The 27271-nt window shown below is 42.1% G+C and overlaps 1 protein-coding gene and 1 long non-coding RNA gene across 2 annotated transcripts in view; one reads left to right on the forward strand and one right to left on the reverse strand.

The window, feature by feature from the left end:
• LOC138677301 (uncharacterized) overlaps positions 1-27271 on the reverse strand; it is a 355122-nt gene that overhangs the window by 52636 nt on the left and 275215 nt on the right. The window lies entirely within an intron of this gene.
• The window catches only part of LOC138677300 (mucin-2-like), a 59322-nt gene that overhangs the window by 25734 nt on the left and 6317 nt on the right, over positions 1-27271 (forward strand). Inside the window, exons 2-4 of the mRNA XM_069767336.1 lie at positions 11178-11279; positions 13175-13296; positions 15782-15840. Of these exons, the coding sequence (XP_069623437.1) occupies positions 11178-11279; positions 13175-13296; positions 15782-15840 (283 nt within the window). The remainder of the gene's footprint in view (positions 1-11177; positions 11280-13174; positions 13297-15781; positions 15841-27271) is intronic.

A 27271-nucleotide genomic window follows, 5' to 3' on the forward strand; every position in this document is an offset into this window, starting at 1 on the left:
CACGCACTTTGAGGAGCAGGTCGGATAACCCCGGATAACTTTTCAGGAAGCACTGCACCACCAGGTTTAAGGTGTGAGCCAGGCAAGGAATGTGTTTCAGTTGGGAAAGGGAGATGGCAGCCATGAAATTCCTTCCGTTATCACTCACTACCTTGCCTGCCTCAAGATCTACAGTGCCCAGCCACGACTGCGTTTCTTGCTGCAAGAACTCGGACAGAACTTCCGCGGTGTGTCTATTGTCGCCCAAACACTTCATAGCCAATACAGCCTGCTGACGTATGCCAGTAGCTGCCCCATAATGGGAGACCTGGTGTGCAACAGTGGCAGGTGCGGATGGAGTGTTTGTGCGACTGCGGTCTGTGGACGAGCTCTTGCTTCTGCAGGAGGACGAGGAGGAGGAGGAGGAGGAGGGGGTGCGAACGGCTACAGACAACTGTTTACTAGACCGTGGGCTAGGCAGAACTGTCCCAAACTTGCTGTCCCCTGTGGACCCTGAATCCACCACATTTACCCAGTGTGCCGTGATGGACACGTAACGTCCCTGGCCATGCCTACTGGTCCATGCATCTGTTGTCAGGTGCACCTTTGTGCTCACAGATTGCCTGAGTGCATGGACGATGCGCTCTTTAACATGCTGGTGGAGGGCTGGGATGGCTTTTCTGGAAAAAAAGTGTCGACTGGGTAGCTCGTAGCGTGGTACAGCGTAGTCCATCAGGTCTTTGAAAGCTTCGCTTTCAACTAACCGGTAGGGCATCATCTCTAACGAGATTAGTCTAGCTATGTGGGCGTTCAAACCCTGTGTACGCGGATGCGAGGCTAAGTATTTCCTTTTTCTAACCATAGTCTCATGTAGGGTGAGCTGGACTGGAGAGCTGGAGATCGTGGAACTAGCGGGGGTGCCGGTGGACATGGCAGACTGAGAGACGGTGGGAGATGGTATTGTTGCCGCCGGTGCCCTAGATGCAGTGTTTCCTACTACGAAACTGGTGATTCCCTGACCCTGACTGCTTTGGCCTGGCAAAGATACCTGCACAGATACAGCAGGTGGTGCGCTAAATGGTGGTCCTACACTGCCGGAAGGGATGTTGCGTTGATGACTAGCTTCATTGGCCGAGGGTGCAACAACCTTAAGGGACGTTTGGTAGTTAGTCCAAGCTTTCAAATGCATGGTGGTTAAATGTCTATGCATGCAACTAGTATTGAGACTTTTCAGATTCTGACCTCTGCTTAAGGAAGTAGAACATTTTTGACAGATGACTTTGCGCTGATCAATTGGATGTTGTTTAAAAAAATGCCAGACTGCACTCTTTCTAGCATCGGATACCTTTTCAGGCATTGCAGACTGAGCTTTAACCGGATGGCCACGCTGTCCTCCACCAGGTTTTGGCTTTGCCACGCGTTTTGGGCAAGATACGGGCCCGGCAGATGGAACCTGTGGCGATGTTGATGCCTGCTGCGGCCCCTCCTCCTCCTCTGCTTCAGAACTGCTGCCGCCTGCACCCTGTTCCCCCAATGGCTGCCAATCGGGGTCAAGAACTGGGTCATCTAATAACTCTTCTTGTACCTCCTGCGCAACTTCGTCTGTGTCACCGTGTCGTTCGGTGGTATAGCGTTCGTGATGGGGCAACATAGTCTCATCAGGGTCTGATTCTTGATCAGCACCCTGCGAGGGCAATGTTGTGGTCTGAGTCAAAGGACCAGCATAGTAGTCTGGCTGTGGCTGTGCGTCAGTGCACTCCATGTCAGATTCAATTTGTAATGGGCATGGACTGTTAACTGCTTCACTTTCTAAGCCAGGGACGGTATGTGTAAAGAGCTCCATGGAGTAACCCGTTGTGTCGCCTGCTGCATTCTTCTCTGTTGTTGTTTTTGCTGAAGAGGACAAGGAAGTGACTTGTCCCTGACCGTGAACATCCACTAACGACGCGCTGCTTTTACTTTTACCAGTTTCACGAGAGGAGGCAAAAGAGCTAGAGGCTGAGTCAGCAAGATAAGCCAAAACTTGCTCTTGCTGCTCCGGCTTTAAAAGCGGTTTTCCTAATCCCAGAAAAGGGAGCGTTCGAGGCCTTGTGTAGCCGGACGACGAACCTGGCTCCACAGCTCCAGACTTAGGTGCAATATTTTTTTCCCCACGACCACCTGATGCTCCACCACTACCACTACCCTCATTACCAGCTGACAATGAACGCCCCCGGCCACGACCTCTTCCACTAGACTTCCTCATTGTTTTAAAAACGTAACCAAACTAACGTTATTTGTTGCAGTCACACAACTTACACGGTGAGCTATAACTTCAGTATGATTTAGCTACCCCTTTACAGGTTGGTGAGACCACAGCGAAAATCAGGCCCAATGTTACACACTCTTTTTTTGGTGGCTGCAAATTAGAGAGATGCCCCACACGCAGGACTGTCACTGAAGCACAAATGTTAATATTAATGTCACACTATTATTTTTTTTTTATTTTTATTTTTTTCAGGAACACTTTAGAAACCCCCCAAAAAAAAAAAAATAGATTTTTGCAGGGAGAATTTAGAAAACAAATGTAACAAACTATATGCTTTCTATGGGCCACTGAGTGAGAGATGACGCACACAGGAATCAGGAGTGGCACACAAGCCCAGAGGCCAATATTTTTCTACCAATGATTGATGGAGTTATTTTCTCTGGTAGATTTTGGAACCCAAATCAAGGGAAAAAAATATAGGCTTTCTATGGACCACAATTGGAGAGAGAGAGAGAGAGAGAGAGAGAGAGATGGCACACCCAGGAGTCAAGACTGGCACACAAGCAGAAAGGCCAATATTAATCTCCCATTTTTGGGGGGGGGTTTTTTTTTTTTTTTTTTTTTCAGGGAGACTTTAGAAAAAAAAATAATAAAAAAAATATGATTTTATCAGGAAGAATTTAGAAACCAAATAAAATAAAATTATTTTTTCAGGGAGAATTTATAAAACAAATAAAAACAAAAATAGGCGTTCTATGGCCCACTGACTGAGAGATGACGCACACAGGAGTCAGGAGTGGCACACAAGCCCAGAGGCCAATATTTTTCTACCAATGATTGATGTAGTTATTTTCTCTGGTAGATTTTGGAACCCAAATCAAGGAAAAAAAATATAGGCTTTCTATGGACCACAATTGGAGAGAGAGAGAGAGAGAGAGAGGGCACACCCAGGAGTCAAGACTGGCACACAAGCAGAAAGGCCAATATTAATCTCCCACTGTTTTTTTTGTTTGTTTTTTTTTTTTTTTTTTCAGGGAGACTTTAGAAAAAAAAATAATAAAAAAAATATGATTTTATCAGGAAGAATTTAGAAACCAAATAAAATAAAATGATTTTTTCAGGGAGAATTTATAAAAAAAATAAAAACAAAAATAGGCGTTCTATGGCCCACTGACTGAGAGATGACGCACACAGGAGTCAGGAGTGGCACACAAGCCCAGAGGCCAATATTTTTCTACCAATGATTGATGTAGTTATTTTCTCTGGTAGATTTTGGAACCCAAATCAAGGAAAAAAAATATAGGCTTTCTATGGACCACAATTGGAGAGAGAGAGAGAGAGAGAGAGAGAGAGATGGCACACCCAGGAGTCAAGACTGGCACACAAGCAGAAAGGCCAATATTAATCTCCCACTGTTTTTTTTGGTTGTTTTTTTTTTTTTTTTTTCAGGGAGACTTTAGAAAAAAAAATAATAAAAAAAATATGATTTTATCAGGAAGAATTTAGAAACCAAATAAAATAAAATGATTTTTTCAGGGAGAATTTATAAAACAAATAAAAACAAAAATAAGCGTTCTATGGCCCACTGACTGAGAGATGACGCACACAGGAGTCAGGAGTGGCACACAAGCCCAGAGGCCAATATTTTTCTACCAATGATTGATGTAGTTATTTTCTCTGGTAGATTTTGGAACCCAAATCAAGGAAAAAAAATATAGGCTTTCTATGGACCACAATTGGAGAGAGAGAGAGAGAGAGAGAGAGAGGGCACACCCAGGAGTCAAGACTGGCACACAAGCAGAAAGGCCAATATTAATCTCCCACTGTTATTTTTGGTTGTTTTTTTTTTTTTTTTCAGGGAGACTTTAGAAAAAAAAATAATAAAAAAATATGATTTTATCAGGAAGAATTTAGAAACCAAATAAAATAAAATGATTTTTTCAGGGAGAATTTATAAAACAAATAAAACCAAAAATAGGCGTTCTATGGCCCACTGACTGAGAGATGACGCACCCAGGAGTCAAGACTGGCACACAAGCAGAAAGGCCAATATTAATCTCCCACTGTTTTTTTTTTTTTTTTTTTTTTTTCAGGGAGACTTTAGAAAAAAAAATAATAAAAAAAATATGATTTTATCAGGAAGAATTTAGAAACCAAATAAAATAAAATGATTTTTTCAGGGAGAATTTAGAAAACAAATAAAACCAAAAATAGGCGTTCTATGGCCCACTGACTGAGAGAGAGAGAGAGATGGAACGCTTAGTACTGGCACACAAGCCCAAAGGGCAATATTAATCTCCCTTTTTTTTTCCAGGGAGAATTTCTAAAACCCAAAAAAAAAAAAAAATAGGCTTTCTATGGCCCACTATTTGTGAGAGAGATGGGACGCTCAGGACTGGCACAGATGGCACGCTCAGGACTGGCACAGAAGCCCAGAGGCCAATATTAATCTCCCTTTTTTTCTGGGAGAATTTATAAAACCAAAAAAATATTTAAATAGGCTTTCTATGGCCCACTATTTGTGAGAGAGATGGCACGCTCAGGACTGGCACAGATGGCACGCTCACAACTGGCACACAAGCCCAGAGGCCAATATTAATCTCCCTTTTTTCAGGGAAAATTTATAAAACCAAAAAAAAAATTAAATAGGCTTTCTATGGCCCACTATTTGTGAGAGAGATGGCACGCTCAGGACTGGCACAGATGGCACGCTCACAACTGGCACACAAGCCCAGAGGCCAATATTAATCTCCCTTTTTTCAGGGAAAATTTATAAAACAAAAAAAAAAATTAAATAGGCTTTCTATGGCCCACTATTTGTGAGAGAGATGGCACGCTCAGGACTGGCACAGATGGCACGCTCAGGACTGGCACACAAGCCCAGAGGCCAATATTAATCTCCCTTTTTTCAGGGAGAATTTATAAAACCAAAAAAAAAATTAAATAGGCTTTCTATGGCCCACTATTTGTGAGAGAGATGGCACGCTCAGGGCTGGCACAGATGGCACGCTCAGGACTGGCACACAAGCCCAGAGGCCAATATTAATCTCCCTTTTTTTCAGGGAGAATTTATAAAACCCAAAAAAAAATAAAATAGGCTTTCTATGGCCCACTATTTGTGAGAGAGATGGCACACTCAGGACTGGCACACAAGCCCAAAGGCCAATATTAATCTCCCACTGTATTTTTATCAGGGAGAATTTATACACCCCACAAAAAAAAATACAGAAAAATGAAAAGGCTTTCTATGGCCCACTATGTGAGAGAGATGGCACACACAGGGATGGCACTCTAGCAGAAATGCCAAATTGCCAATCTTAATCTCCCACCAAAAAAAAAAAAAAACAGGGAATGTCCTACAATTACTATCTCCCTGCCTGCAGTAATCTCAGCCAGGTATGGCAGGCAGCTACTATCTCCCTGCCTGCAGTAATCTCAGCCAGGTATGGCAGGCAGCAATAAGGAGTGGACTGATGCACAAATGAAATAAAAAGTGTGGACAAACAAAAAAGATAGCTGTGCAGAAAGGAAGGAACAAGAGGATTTGTGCTTTGAAAAAAGCAGTTGGTTTGCACAGCGGCGTACACACAGCAATGCAGCTATCAGGGAGCCTTCTAGGGCAGCCCAATGAGCTACAGCGCTGAGGGGAAAAAAAAAAAAAAAAAAACTTCCACTGTCCCTGCACACCGAGGGTGGTGTTGGACAGTGCAAATCGCTGCAGCACAAGCGGTTTTGTGGTTAATGGACCCTGCCTAACGCTATCCCTGCTTCTGACAAAGCGGCAGCAACCTCTCCCTAAGCTCAGATCAGCAGCAGTAAGATGGCGGTCGGCGGGAACGCCTCTTTATAGCCCCTGTGACGTCGCAGACAGCAAGCCAATCACTGCAATGCCCTTCTCTAAGATGGTGGGGACCAGGACCTATGTCATCACGCTGCCCACACTCTGCGTTTACCTTCATTGGCTGAGAAATGGCGCTTTTCGCGTCATTGAAACGCGACTTTGGCGCGAAAGTCGCGTACCGCATGGCCGACCCCGCACAGGGGTCGGATCGGGTTTCATGAAACCCCGACTTAGCCAAAAGTCGGCAACTTTTGAAAATGTTCGACCCGTTTCGCTCAACCCTAGTCGTCACCATTGGGAGCAGGGTTCTTTTTTGTAGCCAAGAAGGATGGTTCGCTAAGACCGTGTATTGATTACCGCCTTCTTAATAAGATCACTGTTAAGTTTCAGTATCCCTTGCCATTGATTTCTGACTTGTTTGCTCGGATTAAGGGGGCTAGTTGGTTCACCAAGATAGATCTTCGTGGTGCGTATAATCTGGTGAGAATCAGGCAAGGAGATGAATGGAAAACGGCATTTAATACGCCCGAGGGTCATTTTGAGTATCTGGTGATGCCGTTTGGACTTGCCAATGCTCCATCTGTTTTTCAGTCTTTTATGCATGACATTTTCCGTGAGTATCTGGATAAATTCTTGATTGTTTACTTGGATGACATTTTGATCTTCTCTGATGATTGGGAGTCTCATGTGAAGCAAGTCAGAATGGTTTTCCAGGTACTGCGTGCTAATTCCTTGTTCGTGAAGGGATCAAAGTGTCTCTTCGGTGTGCAGAAAGTTTCATTTTTGGGGTTCATCTTTTCCCCTTCTACTATCGAGATGGATCCGGTTAAGGTTCAGGCCATCCAGGATTGGACTCAGCCGACATCTCTAAAAAGTCTGCAGAAATTCCTGGGCTTTGCTAATTTTTATCGTCGCTTCATCTGTAATTTTTCTAGCATTGCCAGACCATTGACCGATTTGACCAAGAAGGGTGCTGATTTGGTTAATTGGTCTTCTGCTGCCGTGGAAGCTTTTCAGGAGTTGAAGCGTCGTTTCTGCTGTGCCCCTGTGTTGTGTCAACCTGATGTTTCTCTTCCGTTCCAGGTCGAGGTTGATGCTTCTGAGATTGGTGCAGGGGCGGTTTTGTCACAGAGAGGTTCTGGTTGCTCAGTGTTCAAACCATGTGCTTTCTTTTCCAGGAAATTTTCTGCTGCTGAGCGTAATTATGATGTGGGCAACCGAGAGTTGCTGGCCATGAAGTGGGCATTCGAGGAGTGGCGTCATTGGCTTGAGGGTGCTAAGCATCGCGTGGTGGTTTTGACTGATCATAAGAACCTTACTTATCTTGAGTCTGCCAAGCGCTTGAATCCTAGACAGGCCCGTTGGTCGTTATTTTTTGCTCGTTTTGATTTTGTGGTTTCATACCTTCCGGGCTCTAAAAATGTGAAGGCGGATGCTCTGTCTAGGAGTTTTGTGCCCGACTCTCCGGGGTTATCTGAGCCGGCGAGTATCCTCAAGGAAGGAGTCATTGTGTCTGCCGTCTCCCCTGATTTGCGGAGAGTGTTGCAGAAATTTCAGGCTAATAAACCTGATCGTTGTCCGGCCGAGAAACTGTTCGTCCCTGATAGGTGGACTAGTAAAGTTATCTCTGAACTTCATTGTTCGGTGCTGGCCGGTCATCCAGGAATCTTTGGTACCAGGGAGTTGGTTGCTAGATCCTTCTGGTGGCCATCTCTGTCACGGGATGTGCGTGCTTTTGTGCAGTCCTGTGGAATTTGTGCTAGGGCTAAGCCCTGCTGTTCACGTGCCAGTGGGTTGCTTTTGCCCTTGCCGGTCCCGAAGAGGCCTTGGACACATATTTCGATGGATTTCATTTCTGACCTTCCCGTTTCTCAAAAAATGTCGGTCATTTGGGTGGTCTGTGATCGCTTTTCTAAAATGGTCCATCTGGTGCCCTTGGTTAAATTGCCTTCCTCCTCTGATTTGGTGCCTTTGTTCTTCCAGCATGTGGTTCGTTTACATGGCATTCCTGAGAATATTGTTTCTGACAGAGGTTCCCAGTTTGTCTCGAGGTTCTGGCGAGCCTTTTGTGGTAGGATGGGCATTGACCTATCTTTCTCCTCGGCCTTCCATCCTCAGACTAATGGCCAGACCGAACGAACCAATCAGACCTTGGAAACATATCTGAGATGTTTTGTTTCCGCTGACCAGGATGATTGGGTGTCATTTTTGCCGTTGGCTGAGTTCGCCCTTAATAATCGGGCCAGCTCGGCTACCTTGGTCTCTCCATTTTTCTGCAATTCTGGGTTCCATCCTCGTTTCTCTTCAGGACAGGTTGAGTCTTCGGACTGTCCTGGTGTGGATTCTGTGGTGGACAGGTTGCAGCAGATCTGGACTCAGGTGGTGGACAATTTGACCTTGTCCCAGGAGAAGGCTCAGCTTTTCGCTAATCGCAGACGCCGTGTGGGACCCCGACTTCGTGTTGGGGATCTGGTTTGGTTATCTTCTCGTCATATTCCTATGAAGGTTTCCTCTCCTAAATTTAAACCTCGTTTTATTGGTCCGTATAGGATTTCTGAGATTCTCAATCCGGTGTCTTTTCGTCTGACCCTCCCAGACTCCTTTTCCATACATAATGTATTCCATAGGTCGTTGTTGAGGAGATACGTGGCACCTATGGTTCCATCTGTGGAGCCTCCTGCCCCTGTTTTGGTGGAGGGGGAATTGGAGTATATTGTGGAGAAGATTTTGGATTCTCGTGTCTCTAGACGGAAACTCCAGTATCTGGTCAAATGGAAGGGTTATGCTCAGGAAGATAATTCCTGGGTTTTTGCCTCTGATGTCCATGCCCCAGATCTTGTTCGTGCCTTTCATGTGGCTCATCCTGGTCGGCCTGGGGGTTCTGGTGGGGGTTCGGTGACCCCTCCTCAAGGGGGGGTACTGTTGTGAATTCTGTGGATGAGTTCACTTCTGTGGTCACAAGTGGTATTGCAGTCTCTGGGCTTCCTCCCTCAGGTGTTTTGGTGAGCTCGTTGGCTGCCTTGCTATTTAGCTCCACCTGAGTCTGTCTTCCTTGCTCCTTGTCAATGTTCCAGTGTTGGATCTGAGCTACTGCATCTTTCCTTGGGCCTGCTGCTCTGCTAGATAAGTGCTTCTAGTTTGTTTTCTGTTTTTTCTGTCCAGCTTGCTATTAACTTTTGCTGGAAGCTCTGAGAAGCAAAGGGGTGCACCGCCGTGCTGTTAGTTCGGCACGGTGGGTCTTCTTGCCCCTTTGCGTGGTTTTCGTTTTAGGGTTTTTTGTAGACTGCATAGTTCTCTTTGCTATCCTCGCTCTGTATAGAATATCGGGCCTCACTTTGCTGAATCTATTTCATTCCTACGTTTGTCTTTTCATCTTGCTAACAGTCATTATATGTGGGGGGCTGCCTATTCCTTTGGGGTATTTCTCTGAGGTAAGTCAGGCTTGTATTTCTATCTTCAGGCTAGTCAGCTCCTCAGGCAGTGTCGAGTTGCATAGGTAGTTGTTAGGCGCAATCCACTGCTGCTTATAGTTGTGTGAGGATAGATTAGGTACTGCAGTCTACAGAGATTCCACGTCTCAGAGCTTGTCCTATTGTTTTTGGTTATTGCCAGATCTCTGTATGTGCGCTGATTACTGCACGCTGTGTTGCCTGATTGCCAGCCATAACAGTGGACATGCATATTCTAGAATACCCGATGCGTTGGAATCGGGCCACCATCTAGTAAATACAATAATTGTGGTTCCCAGAATGTGGAAGAAAAAAACCACCATAATGGAATTAAAATGAGAGTATGGCCTAAATATCAAACATGAGACTTTAATTATGCCTTTATTTTGTTGCAAAAGTTATTTTATAAAGCTAATAGAGGTCTCGTGTGTAACTTTTTTCTAACAACAAGATAAGCAAAGAAACACTGGAATAATTTATAAAACATAAAGTAACTATTAAAACAACTGCATATTAGCAGAGAGAGAAAAAAAATACATATAGAAGGGAATAAGACCATCACAGGAAAATTAAGGGGTTAAAACGTATAGAAAATGGGCCTAGTGATAATATGGCATAATTCACAGATATCAATGAGTGATGGAGAAATAACAACAGGGTAGCCTTTGTAAATAATTAATGGCAATATAAATCCACAGGAATAGGTAAGCGATTACATATAAAGACATCCAACAGATATTCTGAACACACATAAATTAAGATAAATTACCATATATGAATACCCAAAAACTCCAACGTATGTTTCGCCAGGTGGCTTTCTCAAAGAGTGTGAGGCAAACTTTTTTTAGTTTAAGGGAATTTATTGGTAGGATCAACCCTCCGAAGTCGTCTAGATGAGCATCAAGGGCATACAAAAATTTAATAAAATGATACCTTGAGAGTTGCGATCCGATGTCTTTCTCCATAGAAATCGATATTTTTTTTAAGTAAATAAATGAGCTGTTAAGTTCTATGGACAAGACACTTATCTCCCCGAGAATCTGCCTCCAGAGACATGTAACTCCCCTTTCATTTAAAATATGCTCTGGAGGCAGAGTCTCTGGGAGATCTATGTCCAGCCCATAGATCTTAACTGATCATTTACATATTAATGAAAGTGTGAATTTCTCTGGAATAGAATATTGGATCGCAGATAACACTTTATTATTTTATTCAGCTTCCTATGACCTACATGCCCGTATAAACAGCCTAAGAGGGTTGATCCTACTGATAGATTCCTTAGATATCTTTAGTAATGCGGCACTTTACTGTATATGTACAGTTCTGACAAAAGTTCTGTTCTCACCACATACTCTTCAAAGGATGAAAAATCCTTTTTTTAGGAGTAAAATGTCAGTCCTATGTCACTGTGTTATTTAGGTTTACAGCAGTATAAAAGAGCTTTTCTTTACCACCCCAAATCTAATGATGAGATGACTCTGCTCATACTGCCACAACCTATAGAGTAAACCTGACAATTGAATTATAGAAAATGGGTAAAGTCAGCTCTGAGACTGCTCAAGTGCAGAGGAGGCTTTCTTAACTGTAGTTAGATCATAAATCTGAATACACCCAGGTTCTAATGATCACATTTTCTTACTTTAATTTTCTTCTTTAACAGTTATATGTCAAAATGGAGGAACCTATGATGGAATCAAATGTATTTGTACAGATATGTTCTATGGCCCACGTTGTGAAACTATCATAGATAGAATTGAACCTGGTAAGTTATTATCTTCGGGCTTCGGCGTATTCTAGATTTACATGACATTCTGAATGTTATTGAGAACGTGTGACATCTGATTTCTAACTTTTCTATGCAGGAGCGGGAACATCACAGCCTGCTATTATGAGGAACACGAGTCTAAAGTAGCCAACAAGTTACTAAGTTACAAATTTATTGAAAATTCCATCATGATTTTCACAAAGAAGAATACATAATCTTACCAAATAATATATGATAGTTTGTTTAAAATCACATTGTGACTGCATCCATAGATACAATAGATGACAGTTTCACAGAACGGGACTGACGTAAATACTACAGAGACTAAGGTTACCTACAAATGGACAGCCTAAGAATTGCTATCACTTGAGTGCTTGTATCTCAATGTCATGGTGACCCAACAAAATAGTGCAGTCAATTTAGTGTTAAATAGAATCGCTCTCAACCTCTGTGCAGTTAATATCATTTACTTAGTTAAAAGGGAATAATTACCCATATGTGCATAAGTCCCATCTGGATCCTGTCCATACAACCCCAACGTGCGTTTCGCCTATGATTGTTGCCGCTTCCTCAGGGGGCGTAGATTGATCAGGATCTCAGTCCAGTTTAAATAGTGATCACATCCGAACATGTGACACTACAAAAAAAAGCAAGTGCGCATGCGTGAACCGCAAACATGCTTCTTCCCTACGTCTCAACCCTCAGCCCCAAGCAGCAGAATCCAGTCACGTGAGCGGGTCGGCACCACACCCACCCACCGCGACATGGAGCCGCCACCGGGCAGAAGGTGAGACGCATGAGATTCAGCATATAGAAGTGCCGAAAATATATAGATAAAGTGACTAAGTGCTTAAAAAGTGACTAAATATATTGCCTACACCCTAATAATAATACAAAATCTTTTTCCTCGCATAAGAAAATTGGCCTATGAGGAGTATTAAAAATGAAAAAAGCATATACACAATGGGAGGAATAGGTGTAAGCTACAGCACATGTGAAAAAAGACTTTGGTATACTAATAGATCACAGACTGAACATGAGTCAACAGTGTGATGCAGCAGCAAAAAGGGCAAATGCTATTCTGGGATGTATTAACAGAAGCGTACAGTCTAGAACACGTGAAGTCATTATTGCTCTCTACTCCTCTTTGGTCAGACCTCATCTGGAATACTGTGTCCAGTTTTGGGCACCACATTTAAAAAAGACATCAACAAACTGGAGCAAGTTCAGAGAAGAGTGACCAGAACGGTGACTGGTCTGCAGACCATGTCCTATGAGGAAAGGTTAAAGGATTTGGGAATATTTAGCTTGCAAATAAGAAGACTGAGAGGAGACTTAATAGCTGTCTACAAATATCTCAAGGGCTGTCACATTGTAGAGGGATCATCTTTATTCTCATTTTTACAAGTAAAGACTAGAAGCAATGGGATGAACCTGAATGGAAGAAGACACAGATTAGATATTAGAAAAATCTTTTTGACAGTGAGGGTGATCAATGAGTGGAACTGGCTGCCATGAGAGGTGGTGAGTAGGGTTGAGCGACCTTGACTTTTTTAGGGTCGAGCCGGGTTTCACGAAATCTCTCTCTCTCTCTCTCTCTCTCACAGAGGCTGGACAGACATCTGTCTGGGATGATTAAGTGAATCCTGCTTTGAGCAGGGGGTTGGACCAGATGACCCACGAGGTCCCTTCCAACTCTACCATTCTATGATTCTAACTTGTTCTTCTGATATTTTTATGATTGGGTTAAAAAAATGTTCCCAAACATGTGACAAAATTTTGAAGAAGGCTTCAGGTGAACTGGAGTTACTATCTCATGGGTTTCATTTACTTCTGAAAGTTTTTATGAGCTGTTAAAAGTCAATTTTACATCTTCTTATTTTTTCTTGCAGTAAAGTCTGTGGAAACTTCTGTGAAGGTAGAGTTGAAGATCACTAATAAACCTTTTGATGACAACTATAAAAACAATCAATCAGAAGAATATAAAGAATTTGAAACAGAGTTTAAAGACGAGGTAAGGAGACAAAACACTGAAAGGTGACCATACACTTTTAAGCGCTGTTGGCTGATGGTTTTTCCTTTTGATCTTCACCCACATAAATGTGCTCTCAATGGGGGGAGAAGAGTAAGCTGATGCCGGACACCTCTGGTTGCAACTTTTCAGTGTTAAGATAAAAGTATAGAGTATTCAAGTTCAACATGCCCTATCCCTCATAGACCTCTGAACACGTAAGATTGTTGGTACATCTGACCGAAATCAGTGAGTTTATCTAATTACATTGTCATGTCATTGTCAAAATTACTGATAATGTGGACAATTAAAGGGAATCTGTCACCCCCAAAATCGAAGATGAACTAAGCCCACCGGCATCAGGGTCTTATCTACAGCATTAATAATAATCTTTATTTTTATATAGCGCTAACATATTCCGCAGTGCTTTACATTTTCCCCATATTATCATTGCTGTCCCCGATGGGGCTCACAATCTAAATTCCCTATCAGTATGTCTTTGGATTGTGGGAGGAAACCGGAGTGCCCGGAGGAAACCCACGCAAACACGGAGAGAACATACAAACTCTTTGCAGATGTTGTCCTTGGTGGGGTTGAACCCAGGACTCCAGCGCTGCAAGGCTGCAGTGCTAACCACTGAGCCACCGTGCAGCATTCTGTAATGCTGTAGATAAGCCCCCGATGTATCCTGAAAGATGAGAAAAAGAGGTTAGATTATACTCACCCAGGGGCAGTCCCGCTGTAGTCCGGTCCGATGGCTGTCGCGGTCCGGGGCCTCCCATCTTCTTACGATGACGTCCTCTTCTTGCATTCACGCTGCGGCTCCGGTGCAGGCGTACTTTGTCTGCCCTATTGAGGGCAGAATAAAGTACTGCAGTGCGCAGGCGTCGGGAAAGGTCAGAGAGGCCCAGATCCTGCGCACTGCAGTACTTTGTTCTACCCTCAACAGGGCATACAAAGTATGCCTGCGCCAGAGCGCGAAAACAAGAGGAGGACATCGTTCTATGAAGATAGGAGGCCCCGGACCGGACAGCGACGCCCATCGGATCGGACCGCCCACCCAGGTGAGTATAATCTAACCTCTTTTTCTCATCTTTCAAGATACATCGGGAGCTTATCTACAGCATTACAGAATGCTGTAGATAAGCCCCTGATGCTGGTGGGCTTAGCTTTGTTTTGGGGGTGACAGGTTCCCTTTAAGCAAGTTGAAGAAGAAATAATCTTTAAAAGGCCTAAAGTTAAAGATGATACATTTCCTTTGTATATTAGGTAAATATATATTTTCAATATTAATTAAGGAATAACAGTTAACACAAACAGTGAAGGTCAAGATAAGGTCTGGAAGACCAAGCAAAATTTCAGTGAGAGCTGCTCATAGGATTGCTGGAGAGGAAACTCCCGTTTAACTGTAAAAGACCTTCAGAAAGATTTAGCAGACTCTGAAGTTGTTGTACATTGTTCTACTATTCAGAGACACCCGCATATATATGGCCTTCATGGAAGAGTCATCAGAAGAAAACCACTCCTGCATCCTCACAATAAAATTCAGTATCAGAAGCATGCAAAAGAACATCCAAACAAGCCTGATGCATTTTGGAAAAAAGTCCTGTGGATCGATGAGGTTAAAATAGAACTCTTTAGCCACAATAATTAAACTGATGTGTGGAGAAAAAAGAGCACAGAATTTCAGGAAAAAGAATATATCGCCAACCCTTAAGCATGGAGAAGGATCAATCATGTTTTGGGCATGTTTGCAGTCAATGGCACAGGGAACAATTCACGTGTAGAAGGAAGAATGGATTCCATGAAATCTAAACAAATTCTTGATGCAAACATAACACCATCTGTAAAAAAGCTGAAGATGAAAAGAGGATGGCTTCTACAAATGAATAATGATCCTAAACACATGTCAAAATCCTCAATAGACGACCTCACAAAGCACAAGATGAAGGTTTTGCAATGGCCCTCACAGTCCCTTGATCTGAACATCATTGACAATCTGTGGCTAGATCTCACAATAGTAGTGCATGGTAGACAACCAAGGAATCCCACAAAACTGGAAGAATTTTTCAAGGAAGAATGGATGAAAATCCCTTAAACAAGAATTGAAAGACTCTTGGCTGGCTGCAAAAAGCATGTATCGCCTGTGGTAGTTTTACATGTGGGTGCTACTACAAACTAACCATGCAAGGTGCACAAACCTTTGCATTGGCCCATTTTCCTTTTTGCAATTTTTAAAATGTAAAAGATAAAAACATATATATTTTTTGCCTAAAATACAAATGGGAAATGAGTCATCTTTAACTTTAGGCCTTTTCGAAATTATTTAATCTTCAGCTTGCTTAATTGTTCACAATAACAGTAATTTTGACCAGGGGTACCCCAACTTTTACATGAAACTTTATGCTCTAGTACATATGGGGAACATACAGTATATTTTCAACTTCATTCCAGCAAAAGCAATAATCTTTGTTCTTTGTTTATGTAGATGAGACAAGTCTATAAAGATTTGGAAGGCTATAAAGATATAGAAATTGTGGAAATAAGGTAAGTTTCTTGCAGGTGGCAAAAAGTTTAAGCCAAAAATGAAGATCTACCGCTGCTTCTCATAAAATTAAAATATCATAAAACATTTTATTTATTTCAGTTCTACAATACAAAAAGTGAATCTCATATATTATATAGTCATTACAGACAGAGTGATCTATTTCACGTGTTTATTTCTGTTAATGCTAATGATTGGGGTTTTCATTGGCTGTAAACCATAAAGTCATTATCTCAGTAAATTAGAATAATTAGCAAAAAACACCTGCAAAGGCTTCCTGAGCATTTAAAAAGGTCCTTTAGCCTGTTTCAGTAGCTCCACAATCATGGGGAAGACTGCTGACCTGACAGATGTCCAGAAGGCAGTCATTGACACACTCCACAAGGAGGCTAAGCACAAAAGGTCATTGTTAACCCCTTCATGACCGTGTTCGTTTTTCACTCCCCTCCTTCCCAGAGGCATAACTTTTTTATTTTTCCGTCAATTTGGCCATGTGAGAGCTTATTTTTTGCGGGATGAGTTGTACTTTTGAACAACATCATTGGTTTTAGCATGTCGTGTACTAGAAAACGGGAAAAAAATTCCAAGTGCGGTGAAATTGCAAAAAAAGTGCAATCCCACACTTGCTTTTTGTTTGGCTTTTTTGCTAGGTTCGCTAAATGCTAAAACTGAGCTGCCATTTTGATTCTCCAGGTCAGTACGAGTTCATAGACACCAAACATGACTAGGTTATTTTTTATCTAAGTGGTGAAAAAAAATTCCAAACTTTGCTAAAAAAAAAAAAAAAAAAAAAATTGCACCATTTTCCGATACTCGTAGCGTCTCCATTTTTCGTGATCTGGGGTCGGTTGAGGGCTTATCTTTTGCGTGCTGAGCTGGCATTTTTAATGATAGCTTTTTGGTGCAGATACGTTCTTTTGATCGCCCGTTATTGCATTTTAATGCAATGTCGCGGTGACCTAAAAAACGTAATTCTGCCGTTTCGAATTTTTTTCTCGCTACGCCGTTTAGCAATCAGGTTAATGCTTTTTTTTAATTGATAGATCGGGCGATTCTGAGCGCGGCGATACCAAATATGTGTAGATTTGATTTTTTTTTTATTGATTTATTTTGATTGGGGCGAAAGGGGGGTGATTTAAACTTTTATATATTTTTTTTTCACATTTTTTTTAACTTTTTTTTTAACTTTTGCCATGCTTCAATAGCCTCCATGGGAGGCTAGAAGCTGGCACAACTCGATCGGCTCTGCTACATAGCAGCGATCCGGTCATCAGTAACCATAGAGGTCTCTAGGACCTCTATGGTCACCATCCTGACGCATCGCCGACCCCCGATCATGTGACGGGGGTCGGCGATGCCGACATTTCCAGCCGCCCGGCCGGATGCGGTAGTTAAATGCCGCTGTCTGCGATTGACAGCGGCATTTAACTGGTTAATAGGTGCGGGCAGATCGCGATTCTGCCCGCGCCTATTACGGGCACATGTCAGCTGTTCAAAACAGCTGACATGTCCCGGCTTTGATGCGGGCTCACCGCGGAGCCCTGCATCAAAGCAGGGGATCTGACCTCGGACGTACTATCCCGTCCGAGGTCAGATAGGGGTTAAAGAATCTGGCTTCAAGAGCCACCACACACAGACGTATCCAGGACATGGGCTACAAGTGTTGCTTTCCTTGTGTCAAGCCACTCATGACCAATAGACAACACCAGAAGCGTCTTACCTGGGCCAAGGAGAAAAAGAACTGGACTGTTCTCAGTGGTTCAAGGTGTTGTTTTCAGATGAAAGTAAATTTTGCATTTCATTTGGAGATCGAGGTTCCAGAGTCTGGAGGAAGAGTGGAGAGGCCACAATCCAAGCTGCTGGAGGTCTAGTGTGAAGCCTCCACAATCAGTGATGGTTTGGGGAGCCATGTCATCTGCTGGTGTAGGTCCACTGTGTTTTATCAAGATCAAAGTCAGCACAGCCGTCTACCAGGAAATTTTAGAGCACTTCATGCTTCCCTCTGCCGACAAGCTTTTTGAAGATGGAAATGTCATTCTCCAGCAGGACTTGGCCCCTGTCCACACTGACAAATGTACCAATACCTGGTTAACAAACAACAGTATCACTGTGCTTGATTGGCAGCAAACTCACTTGACCTTAACCCCATAGAGAATCTATTTTCAAGAGGAAGATGAGACACCAGACCCAACAATGCAGATGAGCTGAAGGTTACAATCAATGTAACCTGGGCTTCCATAACCCCTCAGCAATGACATAGGCTGATCGCCTCCATGCCACGCCGCATTGATGCAGTAATTGATGCAAATGGTTCCCCGACCAAATATTGAGTGCATTTACTGAACATACATTTCACTACGCCATCATTTAAAATCATTTTTCAAGTTGGTGTTATAAAGTGTACTAATTTACTGAGATAATGACTTTTAAGTTTCATTGGCTGTAAGCCATAATCATCAACATTAACAGAAATAAACACGTGAAATAGAGCAGTCTGTTTGTAATGACTCTATATAATATGTGAGCATCACTTTTTTTATTGAAGAACTGAAATAAATTAACTTTTTGATGATATTCTAATTTTGTGAGAGGTACCTGCATATACAGTTGTGCTCAAAAGTTTATATACCCCCGGCAGAATTTTTGCTTTCTTGGCTTTTTTCAGAGAATATGAATGAGAACACCAAAACTTTTTCTCCACTCATGGTTAGTGGTTGGTGAAGCCATTTATTGTCAAACTACTGTGTTTTCTCTTTTTAAATCATAATGACAACCCGAAACATCCAAATGATCCTGATCAAAAAGTTCACAAACCCTGATAGTTTTGGCCTGATAACATGCACAGACGTTGACAGAAATGGGTGTGAATGGCTACTAAAGGTAACATCCTCACCTGTGACCTGTCTGCTTGTAATCAGTGTGTGCATAAAAGCTGAGTGAGATTCTGGGATCCAGACAGACTCTTGCATCTTTCATCCAGCCACTGTCGTTTCTGGATTTTGAGTCATGGTGAAAGGAAAATAATTCTCAACGGATCTATGGGAAAAGGTAGTTGAACTGTATAAAACAGAAAAGGGATACAAAAAGATATTCAAGGAATTGATAATGCCAGTCAGTAGCGCTCACACTGTGATTAACAAATGGAAAATCAGGCGCGCTGTAAAAACAAAACCACGGTCAGGTAGACCAACAAAAATTTTGTCCACAACTGCCATGAATGCAAAGAAAAACCCACAAATAACATCAGCTGAAATACTGGACTCTCTGAAAACTAGCGGTGTGGCTGTTTCAAGATGCACATAAGGAGGCACTTAAGCACTTAAGAGAATAAGAGACAAAGAGAAAAATGGGCTGCATGGCCGAGTCGCCAGAAGAAAGCCATTACTGCGCAAATGCCACAAAGTATCTTACCTACAATACACAAAACAACACAGAGACAAGCCTCAAAACTTCTGGAACAAGGTAATTTGGAGTGATGAGAACAAAATTGGACTTTTTGGCCACAACCATAAATGTTACATTTGGAGAGAGGTTTAACAAGGCCTATGATGAAAGGAACACCATTCCTACTGTAAAGCATGGAGGTGGATCGCTGATGTTTTGGGGATATGTGAGCTATAAAGGCACAGGAAACTTGGTCAAAGTTGAAGGAAAGATGAATGCAGTACGATATCAGCAAATACTGGAGGCAAATTTGCAATCATCAGCCCGGAAGCTGCGCATGGGAAGTACGTGGATGTTCCAACATGACAACTATCCAAAAAGGCCTAGCTAAGCAGTCATTAGCTACAGCAAAACAAAGTGATGATTTTGGTGTGGCCATTTCAGTCTCCTGACCTCAATATCATTGAGCCACTCTGGGGAGATCTCAAGCGCGCAGTACATACTAGACAGCCCACGAATTTACAGGAATTGGAGGCTTATTGCCAAGAAGAGTGGGCAGCTTTACCATCTGAGAACATAAAGAACCTCATCCACAACTACCACAAAAGACTTAAAGCTGTTATTGATGTTAGAGGGGGCAATATACAGTATTAATAAATGTATGTGAACTTTTGATCAGGGTCATTTGGATGTTTTGGGTTGTCATTATAATTTAAAATGAGAAAACACAGTAGTTTGACAATAAATGGCTTCACCCAACCACTAACCATGAGTGTAGAAAAAGTTTTGGTGTTATCATTCATATTCTCTAAAAAAAAAAATACCAAGAAAGCAAAAATTCTGCCTAGGTATGTAAACTTTTGAGCACAACTGTAGATGTCACCTAAGAAAGTCAACAGCTATTAACTCCTATCATTCTGGCATTGTAATAATTAATTATACTGCTTCACTAGTTACTGTATGTTCCAACAAATAAGAGTTTTACTTACAATGTATAAATAATAAAGCATTGGGTCAGTATAGTAAATTTTACAGGGGAATCATTGCAATTAGTGCATTGTACACTATCATGATTTGATTTTGTGCTGTCACATGATCGGAGGTCGGCGATGCTTGTACATTGTAACCATAGAGGTCCTTGAGACCTCTATGGTTACTGATCGCCAGTGGCTGTGAGCGCCACCCTGTGGTCGGCGCTCACAGCACACCTGCATTTCTGATACATAGCAACGATCAGCAGATCGCTGCTATGTAGCAGAGGCGATCGAGTTGTGCCTGCTTCTAGCCTCCCATGGAGGCTATTGAAACATGGCAAAAGTTTAAAAAAAAGTAAAAAAAAATTTGAAAAAAAAAAAAAAGTTTAAATCCCCCCCCTTTCGCCCCAATCAAAATAAATGAATTAAAAAAAATCAAATCTACACATATTTGGTATCACCGCGTTCAGAATCGCCCGATCTATCAATAAAGAAAAGCATTAACCTGATCGCTAAACAGTGTAGCGAGAAAAAAATTCAAAATGCCAGAATTACGGTTTTTTTGGTCGCCGCAACATTGCATTAAAATGCAATAACGGGCGATCAAAAAAACGTGTCGGCACCAAAATGCTATCATTAAAAACGTCATCTCGGCACGCAAAAAATAAGCCCTCAACCGACCCCAGATCATGAAAAATGGAGACGCTACGAGTATCGGAAAATGCCACAAATTTTTTTTTTTTTTTTAGCAAAGTTTGGATTTTTTTTTCACTACTTAGGTAAAAAATAACCTAGACATGTTAGGTGTCTATGAACTCGTACTGACCTGGAGAATCATAATGTCAGGTCAGTTTTAGCATTTAGTGAACCTAGCAAAAAAGCCAAACAAAAAACAAGTGTGGGACTGCACTTTTTTTGCAATTTTACTGCACTTGGAATTTTTTTCCTGTTTTCTAGTAAACGACATGCTAAAACCAATGATGTCGTTCAAAAGTACAACTCATCCCGCAAAAAATAAGCCCTCACATGGCCAAATTGACGGAAAAATAAAAACGTTATGGCTCTGGGAAGGAGGGGAGTGAAAAACGAACACGGAAAAACAAAAAATCCCAAGGTCATGAAGGGGTTAATGTACACTCTGTACCCCATCTTGACTGAAAAAAAAACAGAAATGCAGAAATTTTGCATATTTGTCAAAAAAGAAAAACTGAAATATCATATGGCCGTAAGTATTCAGACCCTTTACTCAGACACTCAGTCACATGCTGTCCATTACCTTGTGACCCTCCTTGAGATGGTTCTACTCCTTCTTTGGAGTCCAGCTGTGTTTAGTTAATCTGATAGGACTTGATTTGGAAAGGCGCACACCTGTCTATATAAGACCTCACAGCTCACAGTGCATGTCAGACCAAAGGAGAATCATGAGGTCAAAGGAACTGGCCAAGGAGCTCAGAGACAGAATTGTGGCAAGGCACAGATCTGGCCATGGTTACAACAACATTTCTGCAGTACTCAAGGTTCCTAAGAGCACAGTCACCTCCATAATCCTTAAATAGAAGAAGTTTGGGACCACCAGAAGATTTCCTAGAACTGGTGTCCAGCCAAACTGAGCAATCATGGGAGAAGAGCCTGGTGAGAGAGGTAAAGAAGAACCCCAAGATCACTGTGGCTGAGCTCCAGATATGCAGTAGGGAAATAGGAGAAAGTTTCACAATGTCAACTATCACTGCAGCCCTCAACCAGTCAGACCTTTATGGCAGAGTGGCCCAATGGAAGCCTCTCCTCAGTGCAAGATATATGAAAGCCCTCATAGAGTTTGATAAAAAAAAAACACATGAAGGACTCCCAGACTATGAGAAATAAGACTCTTTGGACTGATGAGACGAAGTCAGAATCAGCACCAAAAAATTCTAAGTGGTATGTTTGGAGAAAACCAGGCACTGCTCATCACCTGCAGAATACAATCCCAACAGTAAAACATGGTGGAGGCAGCATCAAGCTATGGGGGTCTTTTCCAGCTGCAGGGACAGGACGACTGGTTGCAATTGAAGGAAACAGGAATGCAGCCAAGTACAGAGATATCCTGGATGTAAACCTCTTCCAGAGTGCTGTGGACCTCATACTAGGCCGCAGGTTCACCTTCCAACAAGACAATGACCCTAAGCACACAGCTAAAATAACGAAGCGGCTTCAGAACAACTCTGTGACCATTCTTCAGACAGAGCCCTGACCTAAACCCAATTGAGCATCTCTGGAGAGACCTGAAAATAGCAGTCCACCAACGTTCACCATCCAACCTGACGGAACTGGAGAGGATCTGCAAGGAAGAATGGCAGAGGATCCCAAAATACGGGTGTGAAAAACTTGTTGTATCATTCCCAAGAAGACTCATGGCTGTACTAGCTCAAAAGGTGCTTCTACTCAGTACTGAGCAAAGGGTCTGAAGACTTATGACCATGTGAGATTTCAGTTTTTCTTTTTTAATAAATTTGTACAAATTTCTACATTTCTTTTTTTTGGCCATGTAGAGGTAAATTAATTAATTTTAAAAAAAAATCACAAATTCCATTATTTAGGGGAAAAAATATATATTTTTAATGATTTTAAGCTACTCTCACCACTTTTTAAAAGTGGGCGCAGTTAGCTTTGCAAATTAAGATGTAACCAAATGTATTGTGACTAAGTCGCAAACTCACTCCAGTGGGGTGTAAATGCCAAATTTATTAATCATCATGCAACACTTAGAAATTAAATTTCTAAGAAGTTAAAAGTCAAGTACCACCAATTACATGTTATATATCATCCAGATCCAATGGATCCATGGATCACTGGCCTGGTCCTGTGCCAGCTGTAAGTTGCCAATATAGGTCGTCCCTGGTGGCAAGGTTTAGTTCTAGGATTACATTTCCACCCTTGTCGCTGTCTGGACCACTGGGTGGACAAAACCATTTAATGTCATATTGACAAGTTTTACGCTACTTTGGCAGGAGTGGGAGCATCATAGTGGACCACAGAGTGATTGTGGAAATTCAGTACAAAGAAGATGTCAACGTAACAGACCAATATGAGGTGATCTTAGAGCAAATCAAGGATACGGTGGACACTGTAAAGACCGATAACTGCACAGACTCAGGTTAGTGAATTGAATTTATCATCTCCCGGGTTTAACTTTTCTTGAATACTTGGGACAAACATCTAAAAAGGTTTTCCACCTAAATTAATAATAGGAAAATCAGATTTCTCTCCCAACTTAGGAGCTTGAACGAGCTCTACTTTCTTTACAACGTTGACCAACAATTTCTACTTTGTGTCTGTTGCCTATTCCCGCAGGTATTCTATGCTATGATCCAGATTTTGGAACTGTCTCAAAGGAGGAAATCCCAAATATCGGTAGGAAAAAAAATATGCCTATCATTTTGAACTCTTTTCAGTATTTTGCTTACTTTAATTTTTTTTTTATTGTTGATACTTTACTCCGCAGACTTTTGTATAAAGAAAATTCCTCCGGAGTTTCAAGAATTTTACACACAAATCATCACTTCTGAAGGTCTGACCTGCATTTCTCACTGCGATCCGTCATCCCGCTACTACCATGACTGTAATGGTGGTCGATGTGTGATACAGAAGGGGCTGATCTACAGTGCTAGTAAGTGTGCTGTCAACCTCACAGACTTGGCACAGAACAATATGAATTTGTGACTCATCTCTGGTGAAATTTCAAAAAACCTGATCTGCACATCCAAACATAGACTGAGTGTGAACAGGTGCTGAACCCAGAGTCGCCAACTCGTATATAGTTAAGTAAATAAGGCAGCACACTGCAGCGCTAGAACATACAAACTTGAAATACGAAATTTGAACTGCATTACTGCACTAGAAATATGAAAAATGAGAGCGTTTAGTGCATAAAAATGGCCAATTTTATGTGTACCTGGTAGCCCCTTTACGGCATCTCTCTTATACGAGGTCCTACGCTTGCCTTACCTCGCTGAGAATAAACGTCTCCATCTGAATGGGTACATGTGAAACCTCTTCCTAGACTAAAATTCTCTCGCTCTGTGGAGGGGTATTGGACCTACTATAATTAAAACACCTGAAGCTAGGAGGCAGGGAGTGCACGATCAGAAGGCTAGAGAATACATTTCAAAAACCTGACCTGCACATCCAAGCATAGACTGAGTGTGAACAGGTGCTGAACCTAGAGTCGCCAACTCGTATATAGTTAAGTAAATAAGGCAGCACACTGCAGCGCCAAAACATGCAAACTTGAAAACACGAAATTTGAACTGCATTACTGCACTAGAAATATGAAAAATGAGAGATTTTAGCGCATGAAAATGGCCAATTTTATGTGTACCTCGTAGCCAAGTGCAGTAATGCAGTTCAAATTTCGTATTTCAAGTTTGCATGTTTTGGCGCTGCAGTGTGCTGCCCTATTTACTTAACTATATACGAGTTGGCGACTCTGGGTTCAGCACCTGTTCACACTCAGTCTATGTTTGGATGTGCAGGTCAGGTTTTTGAAATGTATTCTCTAGCCTTCTGATCGTGCACTCCCGCCTCCTAGCCACAGGTGTTTTAATTATAGTAGGTCTAATACCCCTCCACAGAGAGAGAGAATTTGAGTCCAAGAAGAGGTTTCACATGTACCCATTCAGATGGAGACGTTTATTCTCGGTGAGGTAGGTCAAGCGTAGGACCTCGTATAAGAGAGATGCCTTAAAGTGGCTACGAGGTACACATAAATATGGCCATTTTTATGCGCTTAAAGCTCTCATTTTTCATATTTCTAGTGCAGTAATGCAGTTCAAATTTCGTGTTTTCAAGTTTGCATGTTTTGGCGCTGCAGTGTGCTGCCCTATTTACTCATCTCTGGTGAAAGTGAGATCTTTCGAGAAGATCAGTGTTCACAAAGAAGGTACTACTTGGCAGGTCTGCAGTGTTTTTTGCATGCTTCGAAAACTATCAGTCTTATAGAAATCCCGCAGACAATATACAAGTTAATTTCCTGCAGATCACTTCCTTCTTCTTCTGGTAGCTGTCTGAATCTGCACCCTCTTAGTTATAGGGGTAGGGCGCAGTAAAATTTTGTCCTACAGAAGGCAGACCAAGCTCCTGTTGTCGCAAGTTTTCTTATACCTATACACAGGACAGCGAGGAGGAGCACAAGGGATATGTTTTAGCTCTTGAGGAGGAAGAGGAAAAGATTAAGCAAGGCATTGCTGAAATTTTTTAACATTTGTGTAACTTTTCTGATAATTCTCCATTAAAGCAAGCATAAACAATTGCCATATGACGGCAAATACTGTATTAGGGCATATAAATACATTTGGCATATGCATTGAAGTTTTCCTGGCGCATAAATCAATCCTTAACCTGTATTTTCACCCTCACCTCTGATAATAATAGTAGAAACTAGCATCTATGAACCAGAAAACAAAAAAACAATGTGCAAGATGCATCTGATTTAAAGTCATATAACACTACTGTGACAAGACAGCATTTATTATTAATTATACCAGACGTATTATTTAGTAGGTCAAGAGACATAAGCCATTGTTGACTCTTGTTGCATGTTGATTTGTTGAACGCCTGCTGATTACTTATTATGTCAGCCCCTGCAATTTCTTCTTCTAAATAACCTTGAAGGACAAAGATGCAGGTTAATTGAACAATCGATGTTTGTTAATACGTTGCGTTGAAAGCCTAGTGGTCACCCATTGTAGCAGCTCTGCAGTTTATTATTCTACAACCACTGAAGGACAAAATATGCAGGTGAATTGAATTGATAGTGCCCTGAATGACAGCTGTGGATATAAAAGGGACCTGGCTACATAGCTCAATGTACTGTGTCAGCTTCCTCCTCTCTCTGTGGGTGCCCGCCAAATGTGGAGTGGTACTGCTTGGGGTAGTTGGCCGTGAAAGCCCACAGTTGCAGATGTACTAATTCCTGGTGAACAAGCAGAAGGGTGAAATTCTGACATTTGCACCATCTTATGTACTCACTGGAACTGTACTATACACTCCCTGACAGGAGTTATGTCGCTTATCCATGTTATGTAAATAAAAGCTTATAACCTGACGTTAAATTTATCCATTGGTTCTATAAATTATTCTTTTGAAAGCTGAAACCCTCCAAAATGTGGTTTAGGTTAAGAAAATAAATTGGCATCAATGCAGAAATATTGATCAGTTAATAGACACAGATTTTAGCAAGACAAAAGTTTTGTCACCTGGTCATATAATGCACCCAATCCTAGTTTACATCCTCACCTGTGCTTAGTAAATGATCAGTTAATTAGTGTCTGTGTATAAAAAGAAACCCAGCACCCCAGACCTTCACTTGAACTGCAACTTGAGCTCTGACAACATGCCAAAAATCCACCCTGCGAACAAAGCCTGGATTATCAAGAGGCTGAAGACCAGATCAACTGCAGAGATGGCTGGCATCTTTAATGTGTCTTTTATTTACATAACATGGATAAGCGACATAACTTCTGTCAGAGAGTGTATGTTATGGACTGTTAGTGAACCCAAAAAGTATCATCCTATTGTTTAACCCTCACTCTGTGTTGTCTGAGTAGTATTAAACCCACGGGTAGGGCAAACGTGTGTTCAGTGGGATGAACCCTGGTCCAAGTCGTCTTTCTTAAGACAGCTGGGCCAACAGACAAGAACACCCAGTGACCCTCAAGTCTCCACACTTGGTGGCAGAAGTGGAATACTACTCAGCCCAGCTGATCCGGGGGAGCTACAAGGGACTGGTGTTTGTAGACATTGTCTAAGGGCTCCACAAACAAGGAGACAGATAGACAGACCCAACAGACCATAGGTGAGGCATACACAGCAGATTTCGGACGCCACCATTTCCATGCCCACCAGCTCGGCCTTGAGAAGTGGACAGGAGCTGATATACAGCATCAACAGGAAACTGCAACTACAGTGCAACTACAGGACGTGTGCCAGTTTTGATGGCTCGAATCCAGGGCCACCAACACACGGTCAGATTTGATCCAGGAATTCATCCTTTGGGATGTCCAGAGCTTTGTGGAGGATGATGAGTTTGATCAAGAGG

Source organism: Ranitomeya imitator, chromosome 4 (genome assembly GCF_032444005.1).
Source record: "Ranitomeya imitator isolate aRanImi1 chromosome 4, aRanImi1.pri, whole genome shotgun sequence".
NCBI classification, from domain to species: Eukaryota; Metazoa; Chordata; class Amphibia; order Anura; family Dendrobatidae; genus Ranitomeya; species Ranitomeya imitator.